This window comes from Bactrocera tryoni, unplaced genomic scaffold, assembly GCF_016617805.1.
Source record: "Bactrocera tryoni isolate S06 unplaced genomic scaffold, CSIRO_BtryS06_freeze2 scaffold_25, whole genome shotgun sequence".
Classification (NCBI taxonomy): domain Eukaryota; kingdom Metazoa; phylum Arthropoda; class Insecta; order Diptera; family Tephritidae; genus Bactrocera; species Bactrocera tryoni.
In genome coordinates this window covers 1,005,928-1,026,579 of record NW_024395977.1, presented here as the reverse complement: position 1 = coordinate 1,026,579, position 20,652 = coordinate 1,005,928, and the positions used below count along the sequence as shown (strand labels likewise).

General features: G+C 36.3%; 2 protein-coding genes across 2 annotated transcripts in view; one reads left to right on the top strand and one right to left on the bottom strand.

Annotated features, from left to right (window-relative positions):
- The window catches only part of LOC120780260 (alpha/beta hydrolase domain-containing protein 17B), a 121,544-nt gene that overhangs the window by 14,588 nt on the left and 86,304 nt on the right, over window positions 1-20,652 (top strand). The window lies entirely within an intron of this gene.
- On the bottom strand, window positions 17,990-18,861 carry LOC120780261. Its single transcript, XM_040112518.1, has 2 exons — window positions 18,780-18,861; window positions 17,990-18,710 (listed from the first exon to the last, which is right to left on the bottom strand). Exons 1-2 carry the CDS (start codon window positions 18,805-18,807, stop codon window positions 18,265-18,267), a joined length of 474 nt encoding a protein of 157 aa, XP_039968452.1. The 5' UTR covers window positions 18,808-18,861; the 3' UTR covers window positions 17,990-18,264.

The window sequence follows — 20,652 nt, the reverse complement described above, 5'->3', positions numbered from 1 at the left end:
GTACCGGTTTTTTCTCAGCCGATTCTGCGATTTCTTGCCCTTCTTTTTGTTTTCTCCTTTAGCCGCCAGTGCACTTTGGTTGGTTCTCATGGCAGCTTTGGAGGTGGACGCTTCCTCCCTTATATTTGTTATTTTCGCTGCTGTATCTGCCGGTATACTTTGGTTGGTATGTCCGGCAGTACTCTTACTTGTCTCCTGGCTGGAGGTGAGTAATTCGTCCTCTTCGGATTCCGTAATAGGATTCCTGTAAGTCATGTCCTTAGTCGTCGCTGATGTCGTCAATTTGGTTGTTGTTGTTGTAGTTGTTGTTGTATTGTTTGTTACGTTCATTTTTGGTCCCACGAGTGAGATGGAAAGGGTTGGTCACTCGTCCGCAGAGCCGGTATGCGTAGAGAAGGCATTTATACCTCCGACCTCGCTCGGGCATCGGAGGTGACCGTTCGCGATCAGCTATTTATTACCGCCCTCTGACCATTCAGCCATCGGCACGGGTACCTCAAAACCTTGGCTTAGGGTGGTGTTGGTGCGGGTATCCTCATACTTCCACAATAGGAGATGAGCGTAAAACCTAGGGTTTATTCATCCATATCTCTATTGTGGGAATTATGAGGAGTCCCTCTTAGTTAGGGTAGAATGCCTTACCTTTGCGATGCACACTTTACTCTCGCCTCGACAAGGCGACCAACATCAAAGGAGGGTATAATACATACTCAACGACTGATTATTGAGCCAGTTATAATCTATTTCACTGCTTATTTGGTTGCAGTTCTTTTCTACTATTCTAAATTGTAGCAATTGTATTATTTTTGAGGAAGAATCTGAAAATTGTACGCCTATATTCAAATGATTCCTACAAACATAAATTTTTAACAAATGCCTATGATTTCAAATATAATTTTTGTATTTTTGAGTTGAATTGAATTTTGACATAAAGAGATGAAAAAAAATATCCTATGTCCTTACCCTGTTCTGAACTACCTATCCACCAATTGTCAGCCAAATCGTTTCAGCCGTTCTTGAGTTATAAAAGGTGTAACTAACACAACTTTCTTTTATATATATAGATTTATTATTTAGATATTTGCATTTTAAAACAAAAGTGTTCCGGAAGACAGACAGTCGTACGCCTTCCAACAATCGTTACATACCACATGGTAAAAACCAATTGTTAATTTTCATTAACAAAAATGTTTTTTAAAAATTTTTGCACAGTGTAATTTGATAAAGATCTATTAATATTTTCATATTTCATCTATTTCAAATAAAAATAAACAAAATTTTATATTGCAGTTTAGCAAAGCAGAAATAGAATAGCAATCATCACAATACAAATTTGTTTTGTATATTAATGCTAGTATCCCGTTATGTGTACCGTTATTGTTTCGCGTCATTTACATGTGATTTAAAAAAGTTATGCAGTCAAACACATTTTTCATATTGGCACTCCTGTTATTTTGTGGACAACTGTACTTCTCTATCAAACGTAAAAAACAAAAAAACAAACAATGTTTTTATTATTACTTATGTTGTATTTCCTCTTTCCAAATTTGTTGTCATCTATTTGAACAGTTTTACCAGGACCACCAATTTTACCTACCTTTACCTGATGATCAACCTGGTATAATACTACGGCTTCGCGACCGTAATTATACCAGTCACATATAGTAGCGCTACATAAAACTGGTTCCCTGATAAAACTTGTTGTCGAATCAGGTATCGTGAGACCAACGGGTCTGGCCAGGCATATTTTGTTTTTAAATGTTATTTAAATATATTTGGAGTGTTGCAAACGACTTGCGACAGGTAGCTTCCTAGAATTTTATTGTCTATAGAATTCAGAAAAAAAATTCAAGGATAACGTATCGAAAAGGACTAAAAAAGGATATTATAATATTACACCTTAGTCGAGACCAATGGTGCGTGGCTAGCACTCATATAAACATACTCACATGCATAAATATGTTCTTTCGGGTCTATAGCGAGCTCAAGACTTGTTCGTGCGGAACAAGAGAAAAAGAGGGAAACAGTCAAAAGAAGAGTGTGTTTACAAACAAAACCAGGATATTGTGTGTCTATTTTTGCTACAGTATTCTTCTTCTCTCTCTCTAATGAATTCGTTTTCTGTATTCTTTTGTATTAAGCAAATCAGTTGATGACAGATAGTTGAACGCACAACATATTACTGTGAAAATACGCATATTTCGCGCCAGTTCTCATCTTGTTTTTTATTATTCTATTCGCTTTGGTTATAATAATGAGTGATGAAGTGGAATATGTTTATAATACACGATTACGTTCTAGAAACATCAGTGCAGATTTTTATGGTCGCTTAACATCAGCATTGGTAAATGACATTCAAAATGAAAATAATGATGTTGTGCGTGAAGAAGTGGATCTATTCGAAAGCGATGACGATGATAGAGATGTCGATTATGTGCCATTTGAAGATGCATCGGATATTGAAAATGAAAACGAAATCGAGCCGATATCGAAATCGATATCCACAAAGATGAAGTAATCGATGGTGTAGAAGAAGAAGAGCGTGAAACTCCAGCTGCTACTGAAACTTCTTACTACGGTAAAGATGGGACAGAATGGAAAAAAAGCCTAATGAAGCAATTCGTACTCGTGCACACAATATTATGCGCTTTAGGCCTGGACCGAAGCAACAAAACTCTGTTCCCATTGAGGTATTCAAACAGTTTTTTACTATGTACCAATATTTCATTCATTATCATCAGTCAAACAAATCGTTATGGAAGAGACCAATTGCAAAATGGAATGCAGAAAATCTAACCTCAAAACCTAAACTTTGGGTGGATTTCACTAGCACCGAACTTGATGCATTTATTGGAATTCTTATTGCTTCTGGTGTAACGCACAATAATATGCAGTTTACACCAATTTTGTGATTCATATGCTCTTAAATAAATCAAAAAAAAGAACGAAAAGGAATGCGTTGTATTTCATTTTAAAAGCCGCATACGAGTTTCATTTTTCTTTTTCAGGTAGTTCAGAGTATGCCCATACCAAATCGAGAGGTAAGAAATTTCAAAAATGTATCTATATTGTACATATATGAGCGTAAATACAACACGTATTTCCATACAAATATATGTAAACACATAGGGGCCTAGCCAAGCACCATTGGTCTCGACTTCGATGATTTAAGCACATTTGTTCGCCTTACGACACCTCGGCTGGTTGACCCTTCGATACAATCTATTTAAATGCCTTAAGTTATATTTTTATCTATTTAAAACTTATATTAACTTACCTGATGAATTTGAACTCATTTTTTTTAAATACACTTTAGTTTTTATTTATTTATTTATTTAACAAATTAACGCCAATCGGCAATATACAACAGTTACTTTTATAAGTAAAAGAATAAAGAGAAGAAAAAAAAATATATAATAATATGGGCAATTGTATTACAGTGATCAAATTAATGGTATGGAAGGAGTTTGTTCTTTATATTATTGATGAATGAACTGAGGGAGCCTCCATAGAAATCGATGTTCTGGTGAAGTGAATTTACATGGTTAGCAATCCTGTTGTGAGGTCCGTGGAAGACGTAGTTTTTCTGTGTCTTTGTTGTTTTAAGTTTCCGTGAATGTCTCGGCGAGAATGCCGTAGGAGCAAACTCAAAACTACCAAGAATCTCTGAAATCTCTAAAATCTCTTGCGAAACTCTTTGCCTGTTCTCGTGATTAATCCAAGAACCTTGAAAGCTTGGAGTGTGATCTTGTCTATATGCTTCGAGTAAGTGAGTTTGTTGTCTATGATGATGCCCAGGTCTTTGATGTCGGGAACTTCTTGCAGGTTGTGACCGTTTAGATTATAACTGGTGGCAATATTGCTGTGAGAGCGCGAGTACGAGACTACCGCGCATTTATTTGCGTTAAGGTCAAGTTTGTTTTTAGTACACCAGTCCGAGAGTTTGTGAATGTCAGCTTGAAGCAGCGTGACATCAATCTCATTTTTGATGGTTCTGTAGATCTTTAGGTCATCCGCGTAGAGCAGGTATTCTGACAGGAGAGATTTTTGCCAATATCATTGACAAAGATGTTGAAAAGCAGAGGTCCTAAGTGGGATCCCTGTGGCACTCCAGATGTGACTTTATATTCCTCAGACAAGTATCCATCAACTCTAACTTGCAGGGATCTGTTTACCAGGTAGGAATATAACCAATCCAAGGCACAGCCATCGACTCCGTAGACTTGAAGCTTAGAAACAAGAATTCTGTGATTTACACGATCAAAGGCTTTGCTAAAGTCAGTATATATGGAGTGAACTTTGTGACCATCATTCAAAGTGTTGAGTAGGAAATTAGTGTATGAAAAAAGATTGGACGTGGTTGATCTGCCACCTGTGAATCCGTGCTGTCTTGTCGTGATGATATCTTTAAAGGCAGCAGTAAGTTGAGTGACGACCAGCTTTTCAAATAGTTTTGCCAACGCCGATTGAATGCATATAGGCCTGTAGTTGGAAACATCAGTTCTCTGGCCACTTTTGAAGATTGGACTGACATACGACAGCTTCCATGCGCTAGGGAAGGTGCCAAGCTGCAAAGATCTATTGAATATGTGAGTGATAGGCTCATAGAGCACAGTAGCGCAGTTTCTAAGGAAAACATTAGGTATACCGTCAGGTTCAGCGCCTTTGTTAGGGTTCAGTTTGAGTAATTGATTGAGAACATCTTCGCATTTGATTTCCAGATGATCGATGTTGGTTCTTGGGCCATTGATCACTGTATTTTTGTCAATTCGATCATTATTGTTATCGTCAGTGAATGTTGTTTTAAAGTATGAGGCAAACAGGTTACTGATTGATTCACCAGTGGTGGCAGATTGATCAAGCCATGACATTTCGGATGGAATGTTCACACTATTGTACTTCTTATCCTTGATGAACTTTCAGAACGCACTTGTGTCAGACTGAACCATGTTCTCTATTTTGTCAACATATTTTCTATAGCATTCAATACTTAAAGTTTTGCAATCACGCCTTAACATGCTGAAGCGAGCGTAATCTCGTTGATTATTAGAGTTCTTGTATTGTGAGTGAGCCGCATTTTTGAGCTTAATTCTGTTGATAAGCTCAAAAGAGAACCAATTAGGGTAATTACTGACATAATTCTTATGTACAGGCACATATAGGGTAATGCCTTCCTCTAGCTTGTTATAAAACCAAGCAATTTCATTGTCGATAGTGTATGTTTCATACATTCCTACCCAGTTAACCTGGTGATAAGAAACGTTGAGATTATGATAATCGGCTTTCTTAAAGGAGTATGTAGGTGAACTCGGTGATGAAAGATTAGGTCGAAAATTAAGACTGATAGAGAAAGCCGGATGATATTTGTCCTCTTCAACAAATGATAGGGTTTTATCAACACTAGTTTCAATATTGCTGTAACAGAGATCAAGAAAAGTGTTGTCACAGTCGCTTGTGTTGTTTACTTGAGTGCAATCAAGTAAGGCTAAACCATCTTGGAGAATCCTTTCACAGTCCGCACGGGGGACACTACTAGGCAAATTGAAGTCGCCTACAAGTAATAGTTTAGCATTTTTAAATTTATCATTTATAAAAGAGAGCAGAGTGAGTGAGAGAGGTGGCATGTAGACACAGCCAACAATGATATCATGGGAAGCACCTTTTACGTTGACAAAGACGAGCTCTAGGTTATGTTGATCAATTTGTATTAGTTCAGCTTGAAAGTGGCGTTTGACTGCGATGAATACTCCACCACCTCGTTCTAGACCGGACAAAACTGGATCCCTATCGTGCCTAAAAATTGTGTAAGTGCTGTCGATTAGTTCGCCATCGTGAATCGATGGGTGTAGCCATGATTCAGTAATACAAATGAGGTCGATATTACTGACGGCAGACGCTGTGAAAAATTTATTTAGTTTTGTTCGGAGCCCTCGCGTGTTTTACACGTACACTTGAAGAGCCTCGGGTTTCTTCCTTTTCACTGAGCGGGCGAAAATTTTTGTTAACTATCTGCGGTATGCCATGGATATACTTGATGGTTTTACTTGTGTCATCATTCTTGTTGAGAGTGTTTAATTTAGAGCGTAAATCATTAAGGTGAGTCTGTTGTGCAGGGGTTAGGTCTGGTTTGAATCCAACCTGAGAGCTCTTACTCTGGTATAGTTTAAAGATTTCTCTGGCATCAGCAACTGACTGGGTCTCTATAAGCAGAGGACGTGTACGGTTAGGTGTCTGACGTCCAAGTCTTCGGATTTTGAATCCAGTTAATTTAGCAGATAATTCATCCGATAATACAGATGAGAGTGATACTTTATCATCTTCCAGTCGGTCGATGCCAGTAGCTTTGGTTGACTCTGAAATTCCAAGAGCGATGACGTTTGACTCACGCTTCTTACGATCATTAATTTCTTTTATGATGTCCTCAGGAGAAGGTGGTGATGATGATGAGATTTTGTAGGAGCATTAATTCTTTTCAATAGTTGTGATACGGTCACTCAGACTCGTGCATTTTTTATCGGTGATGGCATGTTGCTTGGCGAGCGCTTTAACTTCTTTTTTTAACCCGGTGATACTTTCACTAATAGATGATTTAAAGTTTTCAAGATTGTCATTAAATTTTTTGGAAAATTCTTCAAATTGTTTATTTAGGACTTTTTCAAGTCTATCAACGTTGTCATTCTCACTTTCATCCTCCGAGTCATCAGAATGTCTTACACTAACCTCCAAATCATTGCATTCCAGAGACCTCCATAAGATACGATTTACGTTGATGTTTGTTGCTATTGCGTCAAATTCAGCATTACTGAGGTTCAGACATCTGGGATGAAACCACTTCTGGCACAGAGAGCATCTCAATCCTTTGGTGTTTTTTCTCACGTTTTCAGAACAGCTACCACATGTGTTGTTTACAATTAGCTTTTTAGGTGGCATGTTGATAATCAGATTGATTAAAAATTGTATGTATACACAACACGATATTTTACTCTATTAATTTAGCGAAGCGAGACGCATTTGCAGACAGAAGAAGAAAGAGGCCGAAATGCGTGAGTACGAAGAGCTTGATATGCTGGCCGACAGGGGTAATACTCGAAAATTCTACGAAAAAATGCGGCGGCTTACAGAAGGTTTCAAGACCGGAGCATACTCTTGAAGAACCCCCAAAGGTGATCTAGTCACTGATGCCCAGAGCATAGTTAAATTATGGAGGGAACACTTCTCCAGCCTGCTGAATAGCAGTGAACGCACAACACCAGGAAAAGGAGAACCCGATTCCCCAATCGATGACGATGGAGCAGACGTTCCATTACCCGACCATGAAGAAGTTCGAATAGCAATTGCCCGCCTCAAGAACAACAAAGCGGCAGGGGCCGACGGACTACCGGCCGAGCTATTCAAACACGGCGGCGAAGAACTAATAGGGAGCATGCATCAGCTTCTTTGTAAAATATGGTCGGACGAGAGCATGCCCAACGATTGGAATTTAAGTGTGCTATGCCCAACCCGTAAAAAAGGAGACCCCACAATCTGCGCCAACTACCGTGGGATTAGCCTCTTCAACATCGCATATAAGGTTCTATCGAGCGTATTGTGTGAAAGATTAAAGCCCACCGTCAACAAACTGATTGGACCTTATCAGTGTGGCTTCAGACCTGGAAAATCAACAACCGACCACCTCTTCGTCGATTTCAAAGCTGCTTTCGACAGCACGAAAAGGAGCTGCCTTTATGCCGCAATGTCTGAATTTGGTATCCCCGCAAAACTAATACGGCTGTGTAAACTGACGTTGAACAACACGAAAAGCTCCGTCAGGATCGGGAAGGACCTCTCCGAGCCGTTCGATACCAAACGAGGTTTCAGACAAGGCGACTCCCTATCGTGCGACTATTAAGAAGAAGATGAAGAATTTAGTCAGTCAGAGTTAATTAATTTACAAAAATTATTTTAATAATAATAAAATATCACGAGCGAAAAAAACCATACTTAACACACACAGAGTTGCCATAACTTTTTTTAATACTTATATACATATATACTGTATATATTTTTTAATTGTACGTATATACTGCTATATATTTTCAAATTTGTATACTGAGTACAGGCATTAACGCGGAATTCAAATGAAATGAATATGAAAATAATTACAATACGGGAAAAAAAGAAACGGTACGTTGTTCAGTTGTAACAATACCCGTTATATAAAATATAGTTTAAAAAGGGGAAATGCGGAATTGATAAATGCGAAGATAATGACAAAAAAATATCCGTTATAGAAAATATGGTTTAAAGAGGGTGATATACCCTATTTAACATAACTTTTAGATTTCCTTTGTGCATTAGCAGCCTTCGGCCGAGCTTAAAAAAACCGTGGCCGATCCCACATTAGGACAAACATTAGTCCATTCGCGTCCGATTTTTTTCTGCATTGGCGTCAAAAAAAATCATCCGATCCAACACCGGGGAGTGTCAAGTTTTTTTTTTTGATTCCAACCATACCACTTTTAAGCCTGAAATCGTGGGATGGTATACTAAAGCCGGCCCCCTGGGCGTCTTAAATTTTTTCACGTTGAACTCCTTTTTGCGTTGGTGGCCTTCGGCCCCGCTTCAAAAAAATAACCGTTGCCGATCCAACACCAGGATTTATCGAGATAATAAAAATTCTCAAAGATTTTACTTTACTCATTACACAATAATGAATTTTTTATTGATTCTTCATTCATTCTTTTTTCTTATTTATATTCCTTTACAAAATATGGTAGCAATAATTTTTTGCTTGCTTGCAAACATTTTCTAAATTTAAGTATAATATGGAATTAAAGTTATTTTTACATAACCATTCTAATCCCGATATCGGGGGATGCTATTCTAAATCCCAGCCATGGCATAATTTGGGTGGGGTTTCGGAATTGAGATTTCTTAAACACCAAATATGAAGGATTGTTTAACGGCATGCATTTTATCGTGATTCTTTTTTCTTTTTTAAACTATAATTGAGAATGTAAAGTACTCCTTTCTGCGATGGCGGCTCTCATTGTTGTTTTTTTTTAACGGTTATGTAGTCCCCGTAAGGATGGTAAGGAATATTTAAGTTGTCGTCGACGTCATCTAACGGGAGGCCCAAGAAACGTGCGGTGATTTGACTCCAAGAACGCCATTCATTGGAAAAAAGTCGGTGAATGTGTTGATAACTCCACTGTGAATGGCGGTCAGTACTTGTTGGAAATTAGTTGCGTCCGAAGTTCGGTCGGTCTATTGTTCGATGTCGTCGACGTAATTGAGGAAAGACATCTTGATGTTCCTAAGAGGCGGTTCCGCTCCAAGCAGGTGGCTGCAGGGGTGAAAACATCCCAGGAGAAACTGCTTGGAGAGAAGTTCATTATGCTCTTTAACTGGGAGCATAAACGTCTCACTATGTAGATTTTCAATGGGGAGACATCAAGAGGCATAAACGTCTCACTATGTAGATTTTCAATGGGGAGACATCAAGAGGCATCCTGTCGTAGTCCGGAGTGCAGTGTTCTAACAGGTCTATTATTCGTCTGTGTTCCACTGCATCCAGACGATCATATTGATGCGGAGTAGTTGAGGACCGGCCGGTTGCCAACAACGTTTCTTTGTCTTTTCCCCATGTGCTGCCGGCATGCGACTTGAGGATTTTGTTGCGGCTCTACATAGGCATAGCGGGCTTCGGCCGCGCTCTAAAAAATTACTATGGTCGAGCCAATACCCGCGGTAAACTAAGTACATAATATTACTTAGTTGTTTAAAAAAAATAAATAATAAAATATCAATATGTAAGATATTTTATACTCATTTTAATTTGAAATATAATTTATAGACTAGTTTTTATTAGAACTAAGATTGCTAATTATAGCGAAAAAGAGAAAATTCAGCGAATTGCTCATATTAGTGTTAAATATAGTGATGAAATAGCTTGTTTAAATGTTCCAATTTTGGGAATTTTGAACTTTAAAGTCGAACATCTCGTAAACTAAGCATTTGCGGTACCTATGAGCCTATATATTTTTTAATCAGGAGGATTTCCTCTTTCCAACGGTAATTTCATATCACGGCGCCAAAGAAGTCGGAAATGTGCCATAACTACATCCGCCGACACGCGGATTCCAATGAAAACGCACATTACCTCAGACATCAAGATCTGATTCAATCTCAATCTCTTCTTTATTTCTTTATGAACTTATATTTATACATTTTTTAATTCTTAGCCTTAAATCTACTCCTTATTTTTTTTATTGTTTATGCGAACAAAAGATTTATTATCTAAACAAAACACAAAGATATTGATTTCTTATTAATTTATTATGTAAATATTGGTTTAGGGTGAATTTCAATTGAGTTGCTGCATAAATGCAAAGTATGCACAAACGCGATGGGGATTTAAAAGATATAATTTTGTTGACAGTTACATGTGAGTTTAAGTGGGGATGCTGCCTTTAACTCCCCCTTCCCTTAGATTATTTCAAATCATGTTTTAAGATTCAATATCATGTTTTGTCTTGATATCTTGAATTTCAATTTGCATGGGAGTTGTTTGTAAATGTTTAAATTTTCAAATCCTATAAATTATGCAAATTATTACTAATAGTATGATTGTGTACCAGAAAAACGAATCCTATTTAATATTTTTTATTCGTTCACCCAAAATATTTATATTTTCAAGTTTTAATTCTTTGTTTCAATATGTTCTCCAATTTCAAAATTTCCAATATTTCCAGATTTTACAATCGACATTTTCAATGTTATATTTGTTCATTTTTGTATAATTTTCAAAAGTAACAAGATAAACTCCATTTATTGCATAGCCATCTTTTTGTGTTATTTCCAGAGACTAATATTGCTCCTTCTTTATTTACATCTATTTCTCTGTTTTTTTTCTTTAATTTTTTACATTTACCTTTTTTTCTAGGCAAAATATCTGATAAACAAGTATTCTTATTATTAATTTTACAATTTATCATTTCCTTTTTCCAATTTATTATATTTAATAGGTTGTCAAAAAAGTCTTGCGGTATTTTCGATAGTTGGCGCTGAAAGCGCGTAGTTCTATTCGTCGCATCGGGTCATGCTATACCTTTTTGGAAAGCTCATTTCACGCGCTAACTAAATTGATTGTCGTTTCTTTTAAGTAAAATAAAGAGAAAATACGGCATATTTTACAGTACAATGATGGTTTCAAAGTTTTCGTTCTGGTGTAGAGGTGGTTGAAGATGCGCCACGCTCCGGAAAGCCTGTCGTCGAAAATTGCGATAAAATCGCTGAATTGGTCGAAAGAGACCGGCATAGTAGCAGCCGTAGCATCGGTCAGAGCTGGGCATGAGTCATCAAAAATTCATTTCAATTTAAATAAAAATAAAAAAATTCAATAAAAATACCGCTAGACTTTTTTGACAACCCATTATATAGTATTACTAGAATTAGAGGATAATCCTTCTCTTTTAATGGTATATCTGTATGTCAGAAATGAGTTGAAACGGGCCAATATTGCCCTTAGCCCCCATATACCTAATATACAAATTTTCGAACTTCCGGTTACGCGAAGACGTAACCATGCGTCCGTACTCGTTGTCGTATCGGGAAAAAGAAGATAATGGGTCCCTTTACGTGTGGTGACCTCATATGTGACGTGATCGCGATAATGCTGTATTGCTAGTGATGTGGAATGTAAGTAAGACGTGGCGAATGTGAAATGTAATTAAGATGTAAATCTTACAGACTCGTAGTCACTCGTGAGTCGGATGCGTATACGCCAGAATATTCAAGCAATGCCAAGGTGCTTGGGCAATTTGCTGTCATCGCATACCCAAAAAAAATGCTTCAATGTTGCGAACGGTGTGGGCGATGCCTCTTCTGCGACCTACTTCCGTGGGATGAGGTGATAACGTTGGTGGTGGCCCGTGGCACAAAGAGATGCGCGTGTTAGTGCAGTTCAGAGCGTTGGGTAGGCCGAGGCGTGGCCCGTTGCTAGCCGAAGAACGTTTGGAGCCAGTGTCTTCGGCGTTGTGTTGATTATACATAATACCTGTCATATAAATCGATAAAAGTAATCGTACCACGATATGTGGCATAAATGGGTCATAATATTAATAAATGGCGAATTCAGAGGAGAGAAAAGTGGGGAAATTATTAATAAATCCAATCAGATCCGGAACTAAAAGTGATACATTTGAAACGACGCGGCTTGATAGAGAACTTGAAATAGATGTTGCATTCAGCTCCATCTGTGATCTGTTCAATTAATACATTCTCCGCGGTTTATCCTCCACGTTTTCCAATATAAAAAAGTAAGCACGGACTAAGTTCGGATGCGACCGAACATTTTATACTCTGGCAACTTGCAAGAATCAAAGACAGGGAAACACTTTAAGGTGTAAAAGAAGTAAGAGTGAAGTCAGCCGGATGTTCGAAAATCCAGATATTAGTTATGTAGTGGCTAGGCCAAGTTTTCGATCAGTGGTCCGATTACGCCCGTCTACGAATTAGATTTTTTTTGTTTTAAGGAATCTACGTTCCAAGTTTCATCAAGATATCTCAATTTTTACTGAAGTTACAGCTTGCAGACAGGCAGACAGTCAACCGGATTTCAAATTTTCTCGTCATCCTGATCATTTATATATAATGATATATAATCCAGGATTTGCCTACTGCATCGATGCAGCGCTGCCAGCGCGATTTCCAAGCAATGAAGGCGTCACGAAAGGCATTCTCCGGAATAGCCTTCAGAGCCGAGGTGCATGCTGCTTGTATCCCCTCTATTCAAAAATAACTTTGCGCACGCGAGTCACATTGTCGGGGTTTGTCGAAGTCGCAGGTCTCGTTTCGTGGCCTCCAACAGCGACCCGGGCCTCAAAAAGGCCTGGTACCACCGAAACACACCATTTCTTGCTTGATCATATCAAACGTCGCTGTCACAGATTTACCGCGTTTCACAAACACATCGCGCGAAAATGTTTATCTTGATTCTCCAGGTGCTTGGAGACAACTGACCAGCTGCTCGTTTGTTAGCTAGGAACGCCCTCTAACGAATCCAGTCGGTGCGCGCATGATCCGAAGTACAGTCGCGGCGGAAGAAAATCAGTTTTATTACTTTTCGAACAAACCCTGAATAGACACAACAACAAATGTACGATAAAAGAAGCGCTTATTTCATTTGCTCTGGTTTGTATACAATTCTTTGTAGACTGCAGTGGTGGTGTGCTGTAGTTCTCTGATTGGTCAATGCTCGTTGTAAAAGATAAGCATGTTATGTTAGATTATCTGAAGGTTGAGTATGACGTGTGCATAAGTCTGAAGGTCAAGTGGTTTGTTTATTGAAGATAAATTGTTATGTTATGTCTGAATTGTATTAACTCTCCCGGGTGTTATAAAAAAGATCTCCTGATCTTATACTCTGGTGTCTTTGTTTAATAAATGTTGCATACCGTTGTTTATCATTGTTTATCTATAAGTTCGCTGAAATTGTCTTTGATATGTAATATTTCTATGGACAGCGTATAATTTGATAACAGAAAATACAAAATAGATAATGAGTAATAGAATTGATGTTAGTAATGTATTCCTGATAGGATGTTCCTCAAATGAAATTTCTAACTTGTGTAATTTTTGTATATTAGTAAATTGGGTAAATGTTCAGCAGAGCGGCTTTTCCGAAAACGTGCACCAATTTTCACGGGAAATGTCTTAAAAAATCGTTTTTAATTCCCATTCACGAATAGGTATGGCGCGTTATCTATTTTTATGTTTTTTTGTAATAAAAAAAAAGAAATATTATGATTTTGCACGATATTTACGCTATAAATGGCATCACTGTTCGAAATTCAATTGGGTACTAGTGATACAAGCAGCGATCGGTTTCGAAATATCGATACTTTCGATATTGGAGACTAAACAAGAATTGACAAAAATGAGAGACACATAATAGAAAAATAATAATAATTGGAAAAATAAAAAGAAATTTAAATATCGATATTCTCAATATTCGAGTCTGAACGAGAATTGGTAAAAATGAGAAATACATAATAGGAAAAGAATAATAATTGGAAAAATAAAAAGAAATTAAAATATCGATATTCTCAATATTCGGGTCTGAACGAGAATTGGTAAAAATGAGAAATACGTAATAGAAAAATTTATAATTCATTATTATTGCAGAAAGAAGAAGAAGTTGGACACAGAAGAATTATGAACGCCGGGGTGTTGGACCGACCAGGGTTATTTTTTTTCGAGCGCTCGAGCACCTTGGGGTTCATAATTCTTCTGTGTCCAACTTCTTCTTCTTTCTGCAATATAACCTTGCCATTTTGGTTGAAGTGAAGTGATTGTGAAGTTTTTCATATTTTTATAAAAATAACAAAAAAACCTATTTCTCTTATTAATTGACTAAACAACAACAATAATAATGTGTATATAATTGATAGAAAACATATTTTTAACATCTAAAGACGTGTAAAGTGCAAAAGTGAATTTTTGATTTCGGGAAATACGATGTTTTTCCATTAAAACAAAGAAAATCTTGTTTTTAAAAGCACGCGCCTAACGTATTCGTAAAGTAGAACTAAAAACGAGTATTTTAAGACTTTTCCCGTGAAAATCGGTGCACGTTTTCGGAAAAGCCGCTCTGCTGAACATTTACCGTAAATTGTTATGAAGCTTGTTATTCTAATATTTCAAAGGTTCAAATTCTTTCGTATCTTTGTGCTTTTACTTTTGTTTTATACTCTTGCAACTAGTTACTAGAGAGTATTATAGTTTTGTTCATCTAGCAGTTGTACGTGTCACCTAAAATTAAATGCGATAGATAAATTATTAGGATTACGAGTAAAGTTGAAATCCGGTTGACTGTCTGTCCGTCCGACCATTCGTTCGTGCAAGCTGCAAATTAAGTAAAATTTGAGATATCTCGATGAAACTTTGTATGTGGGTTCCGTAGGTTCGAGTTCGTAGAAGGGATCACCGCCATGCCTACTGTCTAAATGATTTTCAGCCTACATCATCATGAAACACAGCTACACCACATTTCAACACTTCAAATTGGTAGACAAAATCATCATAAACGAACAACACACCACACTCACCACTCACCTTCCACATCACACCAATACACTCAAATATGACACCACACTACCAACCAGAACACAACAACTTTCACAAAAGGGACGGACAACTCCAGCGGCTTTCACTTCGCTTTTTTCTTCCTTACGAGTGATTCAGTCGCCGATTGGGGTATACAATTATTGTGTAACGTTTTATATAGAGTATTCAAAAATAAAATAGAATTGCGAAATTTTAAATCCAGAAAACCCGTTCTTTGCGTTATTTCTTTTGTAAGTGAGTTTCGGAAATAAAGGTGAGTTCACCAGTTATCAGAACATGGTCCTTAGAGCCTACAGAAAGGCACCTTAAAAAGAAAACCAAAAAAATAATAATAATACAAAATTTTAATTAAATAAAACAGTGTGGTGACTAATATACATATTCTTAAAACTATACAAGTGAACAAAAAAAGAAAAATTATAAAACATTGGGGTGACAAATACCTAAAAATCTTAAGAAAAATATAGGAGAATACTAAGAGCAGTGGGATAATAAGCAATAGGAAACAAGCATTAGGACAAACCGAAAATAAGTACACTCCCCCAAAATTCCCTTGATGCGAGAAAGGGTAAGTGTATCGCTTCCACTTTTTACTTATATACTTTAAAAAACTGGTTTGCCAATTATAACTCTGTTATAACTTTAAACAGTTCTACTAAACGGATACTAAAATTTAATACGGTGTATCAAAATACCGATATTAAAGTTGATGAAATACATACTTGTATTTAAATTACACTGTGGAACATTTTTGGGATTATTGTCTGGGGGGTGAGAAATTCCAAGTCAGGGTGATGGTACTAGGTCAGTATAGTAAAACCCTCAAAGGGTTTGGCGTTCCTTTGTGTCACTTTTTTTTTATGACCTTTTAAATTGTTTCCTTTTCTTGATGTTCGCTTAGTTGTAACATTTTGGCAAAAACGTAGTTTAACATAATTCGACCTAGTACCATCACCCTGACTTGGAATTTCTCACCCCCCAGATAAGCTGTTGTACTGTGTTACTAATAGCCTATATATGCTTCTCTTTCTGAACACAATCACACAAAACAAATTAAAACATTACAAAAACATCCAAGTCTCTACTTGCAATATTTTCCGGCAACACCCCTTCTGCTTTTAAAGCAGCAAGCAGGATTGCACTAATAAGCAAAAGGTATAGTAAAAATGACAAAACGAGAAATGAAAGAAAACATAGTAAGGGTATTCGTTTAAACGTGTAAAAGCCCCGTAAACCTCTTAAACCGTGTATATTTACGAACGCGTAAAAATCTGGCAGCAACTTATATGGAAATTCATTTAAACACATTACGCACCAATGTCAGTGTGTAAAGAACGCTTGTAAATTTACGATATTGCAAAAGCAACCCTTCCAAACGACCAGCTGATGAATATTATTGTGAAAATTAAAATGGAAAAGGTAAGAATGAAACTCGGAACATAAATTTTATTTAATTGCTGCAATTGTTTTATATTTCAGGATAAAAAGTTAAAGCAAAAGCGCCTACGGCTGAAACCGTCCCATCGCTGGACAGAGTCACAGGCCCTGCAGCTGTTGCAAGCAGTATCCGACGCAATTAAAGATAGTCCAGAATCTTTTGAAATAAGGGTTTTAGAAAAGTGAAAATGTTTAGGTACATATGTTTGTTTTAACACGAATTTACCCATATCTTCCAGAAACCGACCTCCCAAAGGTTTTACGAAAAATTGCTGCAAAATAGCAACGCAAAAATGTAAATCCCGGAGTAATTTTTGAAAGCACTGACAGCATTGAAGTACTGACTGATTTCCCTTGTGCTGATAGTTCGTTAAACGATACCATCGATTCCTACGACTTGTGTGCGCTCGATTGTGAGGATTTAGTTGACCCAATATTACCTATAAGTAGCGATTGCAGTGCCGCCGCCGCGGGAACTTCTACACCACAAAGTTCGTTGGACTTTAGAAGTTCAACAAAAAAACCAAAAAGAAAGGGTGAAGCCCCGTTCAATAAATTGATTTTTATTCAGGAGAAAAGGTTGGAATTAGAGGTTAAGAAAATAGAATTGGAAAAAGAAAAGAATGAGGTCGAGTTGAAAGAATTGAACTGAATAATCAATTAGAAATGAAAAGAATCGAAACTGAATCAGAAAAAGAAACCAAACTGGAAATTGAAAAACTGAAACTTGCTAGTGAAGAACGCACTAAAATGTTTGAAATAGAGTTAAAGTTAAAATCAAAATAAATGTGAAACTTTAAGAGATTTCACATGGTACTTTTTTCGCAAATTTAAAAGATCTCATAGCAAAATACATATATTTGAATGTAACTAAATGTTAATAGGCACAGAAGCACTTTTTATTTTTCTTATAAATAAAAGCATATATTAATGGATTTTAAAGATATGTAAACATGAACTTCAATACTTTATTTTTAAGTTTCCATTAGTGATAACAATGAAAGGCGCTTAGATGCACCTTTAACTGTTGGTAAGTTTTGATCCCCAGACTCGTCGGCTTCACTGTTTTCACTAATGCTTTCTTCGTCAACATCAAAACTACCGTCGTTTTCTTTTAATATAATATTGTGCAATATCGCACAAACTAATATCCACCGGCATTCAAACTTTACCGAATTATCACTCTTTATTTGAGTTCTTTCAAGCTATTAAAACGTTCTTTCAATAAACCAAAGCAATGCTCAATTCTTATTCGGTACTGGCTGAACGTTCTGTTGAACAGAATTCGTTGATTCAATGTGCCTTCCGTTGCGTTTATTCTAAAAGGAGTAATAAGGCTCGAAGTTAGTTTATATGCACTGTCTGCAGCTAACCACTCTGATCCTGTTAGCATTTCAGTGGAGTTTGTGGACAGCTCGCAATTGTTGTATATCCTAACGTCGTGAACACTACCGGGATACCCCAATACCATATGACAAATTACTAGTTTGTGGTCACACACACATTGAGCCTTAAGTGAATATATATGCTTGCGAGAAAAATATGCTTCACAATCTACAGTGGGTTTTTCCGCCATTTTTATCTTCGTTCCATCTACGTAGCCAACACAATATGGTAGCTCACTGAGTGTTTGAACAACTAAAGCTCTACGCTCTACAGGGTCCGGCCAAAACAGAAACTGAGTTTTCCTTTTAATAATTGCATCAAATACTCTGTTGGTCATGACCTATTGAGAAATTTAAAATACAGCTGAAACACAAATTTTAACCGATACATATGTAAATAGCTCACCTGTATTACTGCACCATCGCTAATACCAAACAAACTAGCAATTTTAGTAATTGTTGATCCTTCTCCAAATGAACCCAGTCGGTACATTACTACAGCCAATTGAATTTGGATAGGGAACTGTTTACATGAACGTGGACCATTGAACACTTCGGCATCCTTTATCAGATCAATGATAAAATCAAATGTGGTTTTGCTGACTCGCACAATTTCTCGAAACCTGTTTTCATCCAAATGCGGTAATACATCTATTAAAAAGTTGGGTGATTTTGGGACAGAATGATGAACAAAAGTAGATCCATATCTAAAATATGCAGCAGCAGCCAATGCAAAGCTAAAGTCTTCCATAATTTCATCTTCCTTTTTGCGTTGGATTTCTGAAATCATTTACATATTTATGTACATATACGCCTTTAAAAAATTTAGCATTGACGCAAAACAATTACCGTCATGTTTTCCAAACAGCTCCAACATTAACAAATCAAATACTAGTGCTTTTTCCCAAAGTTGAATAAATTTTGCTTTTTCGCTAACTTTCGGCATTTTAATATTTTGACACCCAAGCAGCTGTTTTATACATAAGTGGCATTTACACAAGGAATTTGAAGTGCGTTCATGTAACACACTGCGTATTTGCATAAATTTATTCGATGGGTAACATTATACGTTTAAACGAATACCCTTAGTATATGCAGAACATACAATTTATGAATTCAAACAAACATACACATATACATACATGCAAACCAACTTATCATAATTTGGAAATTACCAAATAATACGGTTTAAACATATACTTACCAATATTTATTAGAGACATATATAGAAACATATGTATATGTATACGAGTATATACATACCGTCACACATGTATGTTGAGTGGAGAAGTTAAATACCTGCAAAACTCATCTCCCTTTTACCATTTTATCCAACTCTTCTTCGCCATTTACTCGAACCGCGATTACAACAATAAATTTTATTTACATAAATTGCATGCCTACATAGTATATACCACATATACATAGGGACAATTAAGTTACTGGAAAGTAAATTATTTTTTGGAAAATAAATAAACGGAATGTTAAAGAAATTTGCTAACACGAATTAACAACAAAACGCAAAAAAAAGCTTATATAAATACATAAAAAATTATTATACCATATATACATATGTATGTATATGCACATATATTCATATATTCCAGTTCATATTGGCAACCGTTTCAAACAATACCCCTTGTATTTGAAAAACAAAAACAAGCAGGTTTGCATCATATTAAAGTACATTAAGCATACTTACATTCATACGAAGCACATGTCGTGCACACATACATACATTCATATATATAAAGGGTATTGACCTCATTACGAGTGCTCATACCTACAACGGTATACGAATAAGTCCGGAAAAGCAAATAATACTACATAAATATTTCGGGACATAAAATAAAACGCAACTAACTAAGTAACCGCGAGTAATAAAAGCGATAACAACGTCCTTTGTATAATTATATAAAAAAAACACTATTTTCACTATTGAAAAGTTTACTCTGAACATTATTTTTATCTCACATCTTCTAAATGTGATTCAAAAGAATCTATACTTTTAAAGGTTCCAAAAATGATTTCAGACAAAAAAGTCCATGTACACCTGCAGAAGCTACACGCTCTATGCAAGGTGCTACAAAACAAAAGAGGATGAACGACATATCATACTCTAAATTCATTTCTGAGAGTGATTGTCTAATAAAATACTGTTCTCGATTTGCTCTTCGCCGATTCAAGACAATTCTGAATCGGCGCTAAAAATAAAAAGCCAAAAAATTGAAAATTTTTGGACACGTCTCCAAGCTGCATATGACGCAATTGTAGATACTGACGATTCAGATCTACCAGAAAACCTTAAGTATTCTGCTTACGCCAAATTTGAAAACTGCGTAGACTAGTATGAAGACACAAAAATTATGATCGCAGGTCAACTAAAACTTATTAAATCAATCGCAACTACTGCCCATTGTTCTCTGTATAATACATACATATATATGTACATTAGGAAATGAAAATACAATTCAATACTCAAAGTATACAAATTGATCTAATCTAATTAATTTTACAGCAAAATAAAAAAATATATAAATGACGGATAATGAAATCTCGATTATCACTTTATCATGCGAGAGTATAAAATGTTCGGTGACACCCGAACTTAACCCTTCCTTACTTGTTTTAATATAATGTTATCGCCAAAATTCTCTGTTGCCTGTATGGAAACTTTATGTTCCTTAATTTTTTTTAATATATTTTTTATTTTTGCCGTTAA

Coding starts and splice junctions, on each gene's coding strand:
- LOC120780261 (XM_040112518.1), bottom strand. CDS start 18,807: ATGTTGGAGCTGTTTGGAAAACATGACG. Junction 18,711..18,779: donor GCTGTTTGGAAAACATGACG/GTAATTGTTTTG, acceptor AAATGATTTCAG/AAATCCAACGCAAAAAGGAA.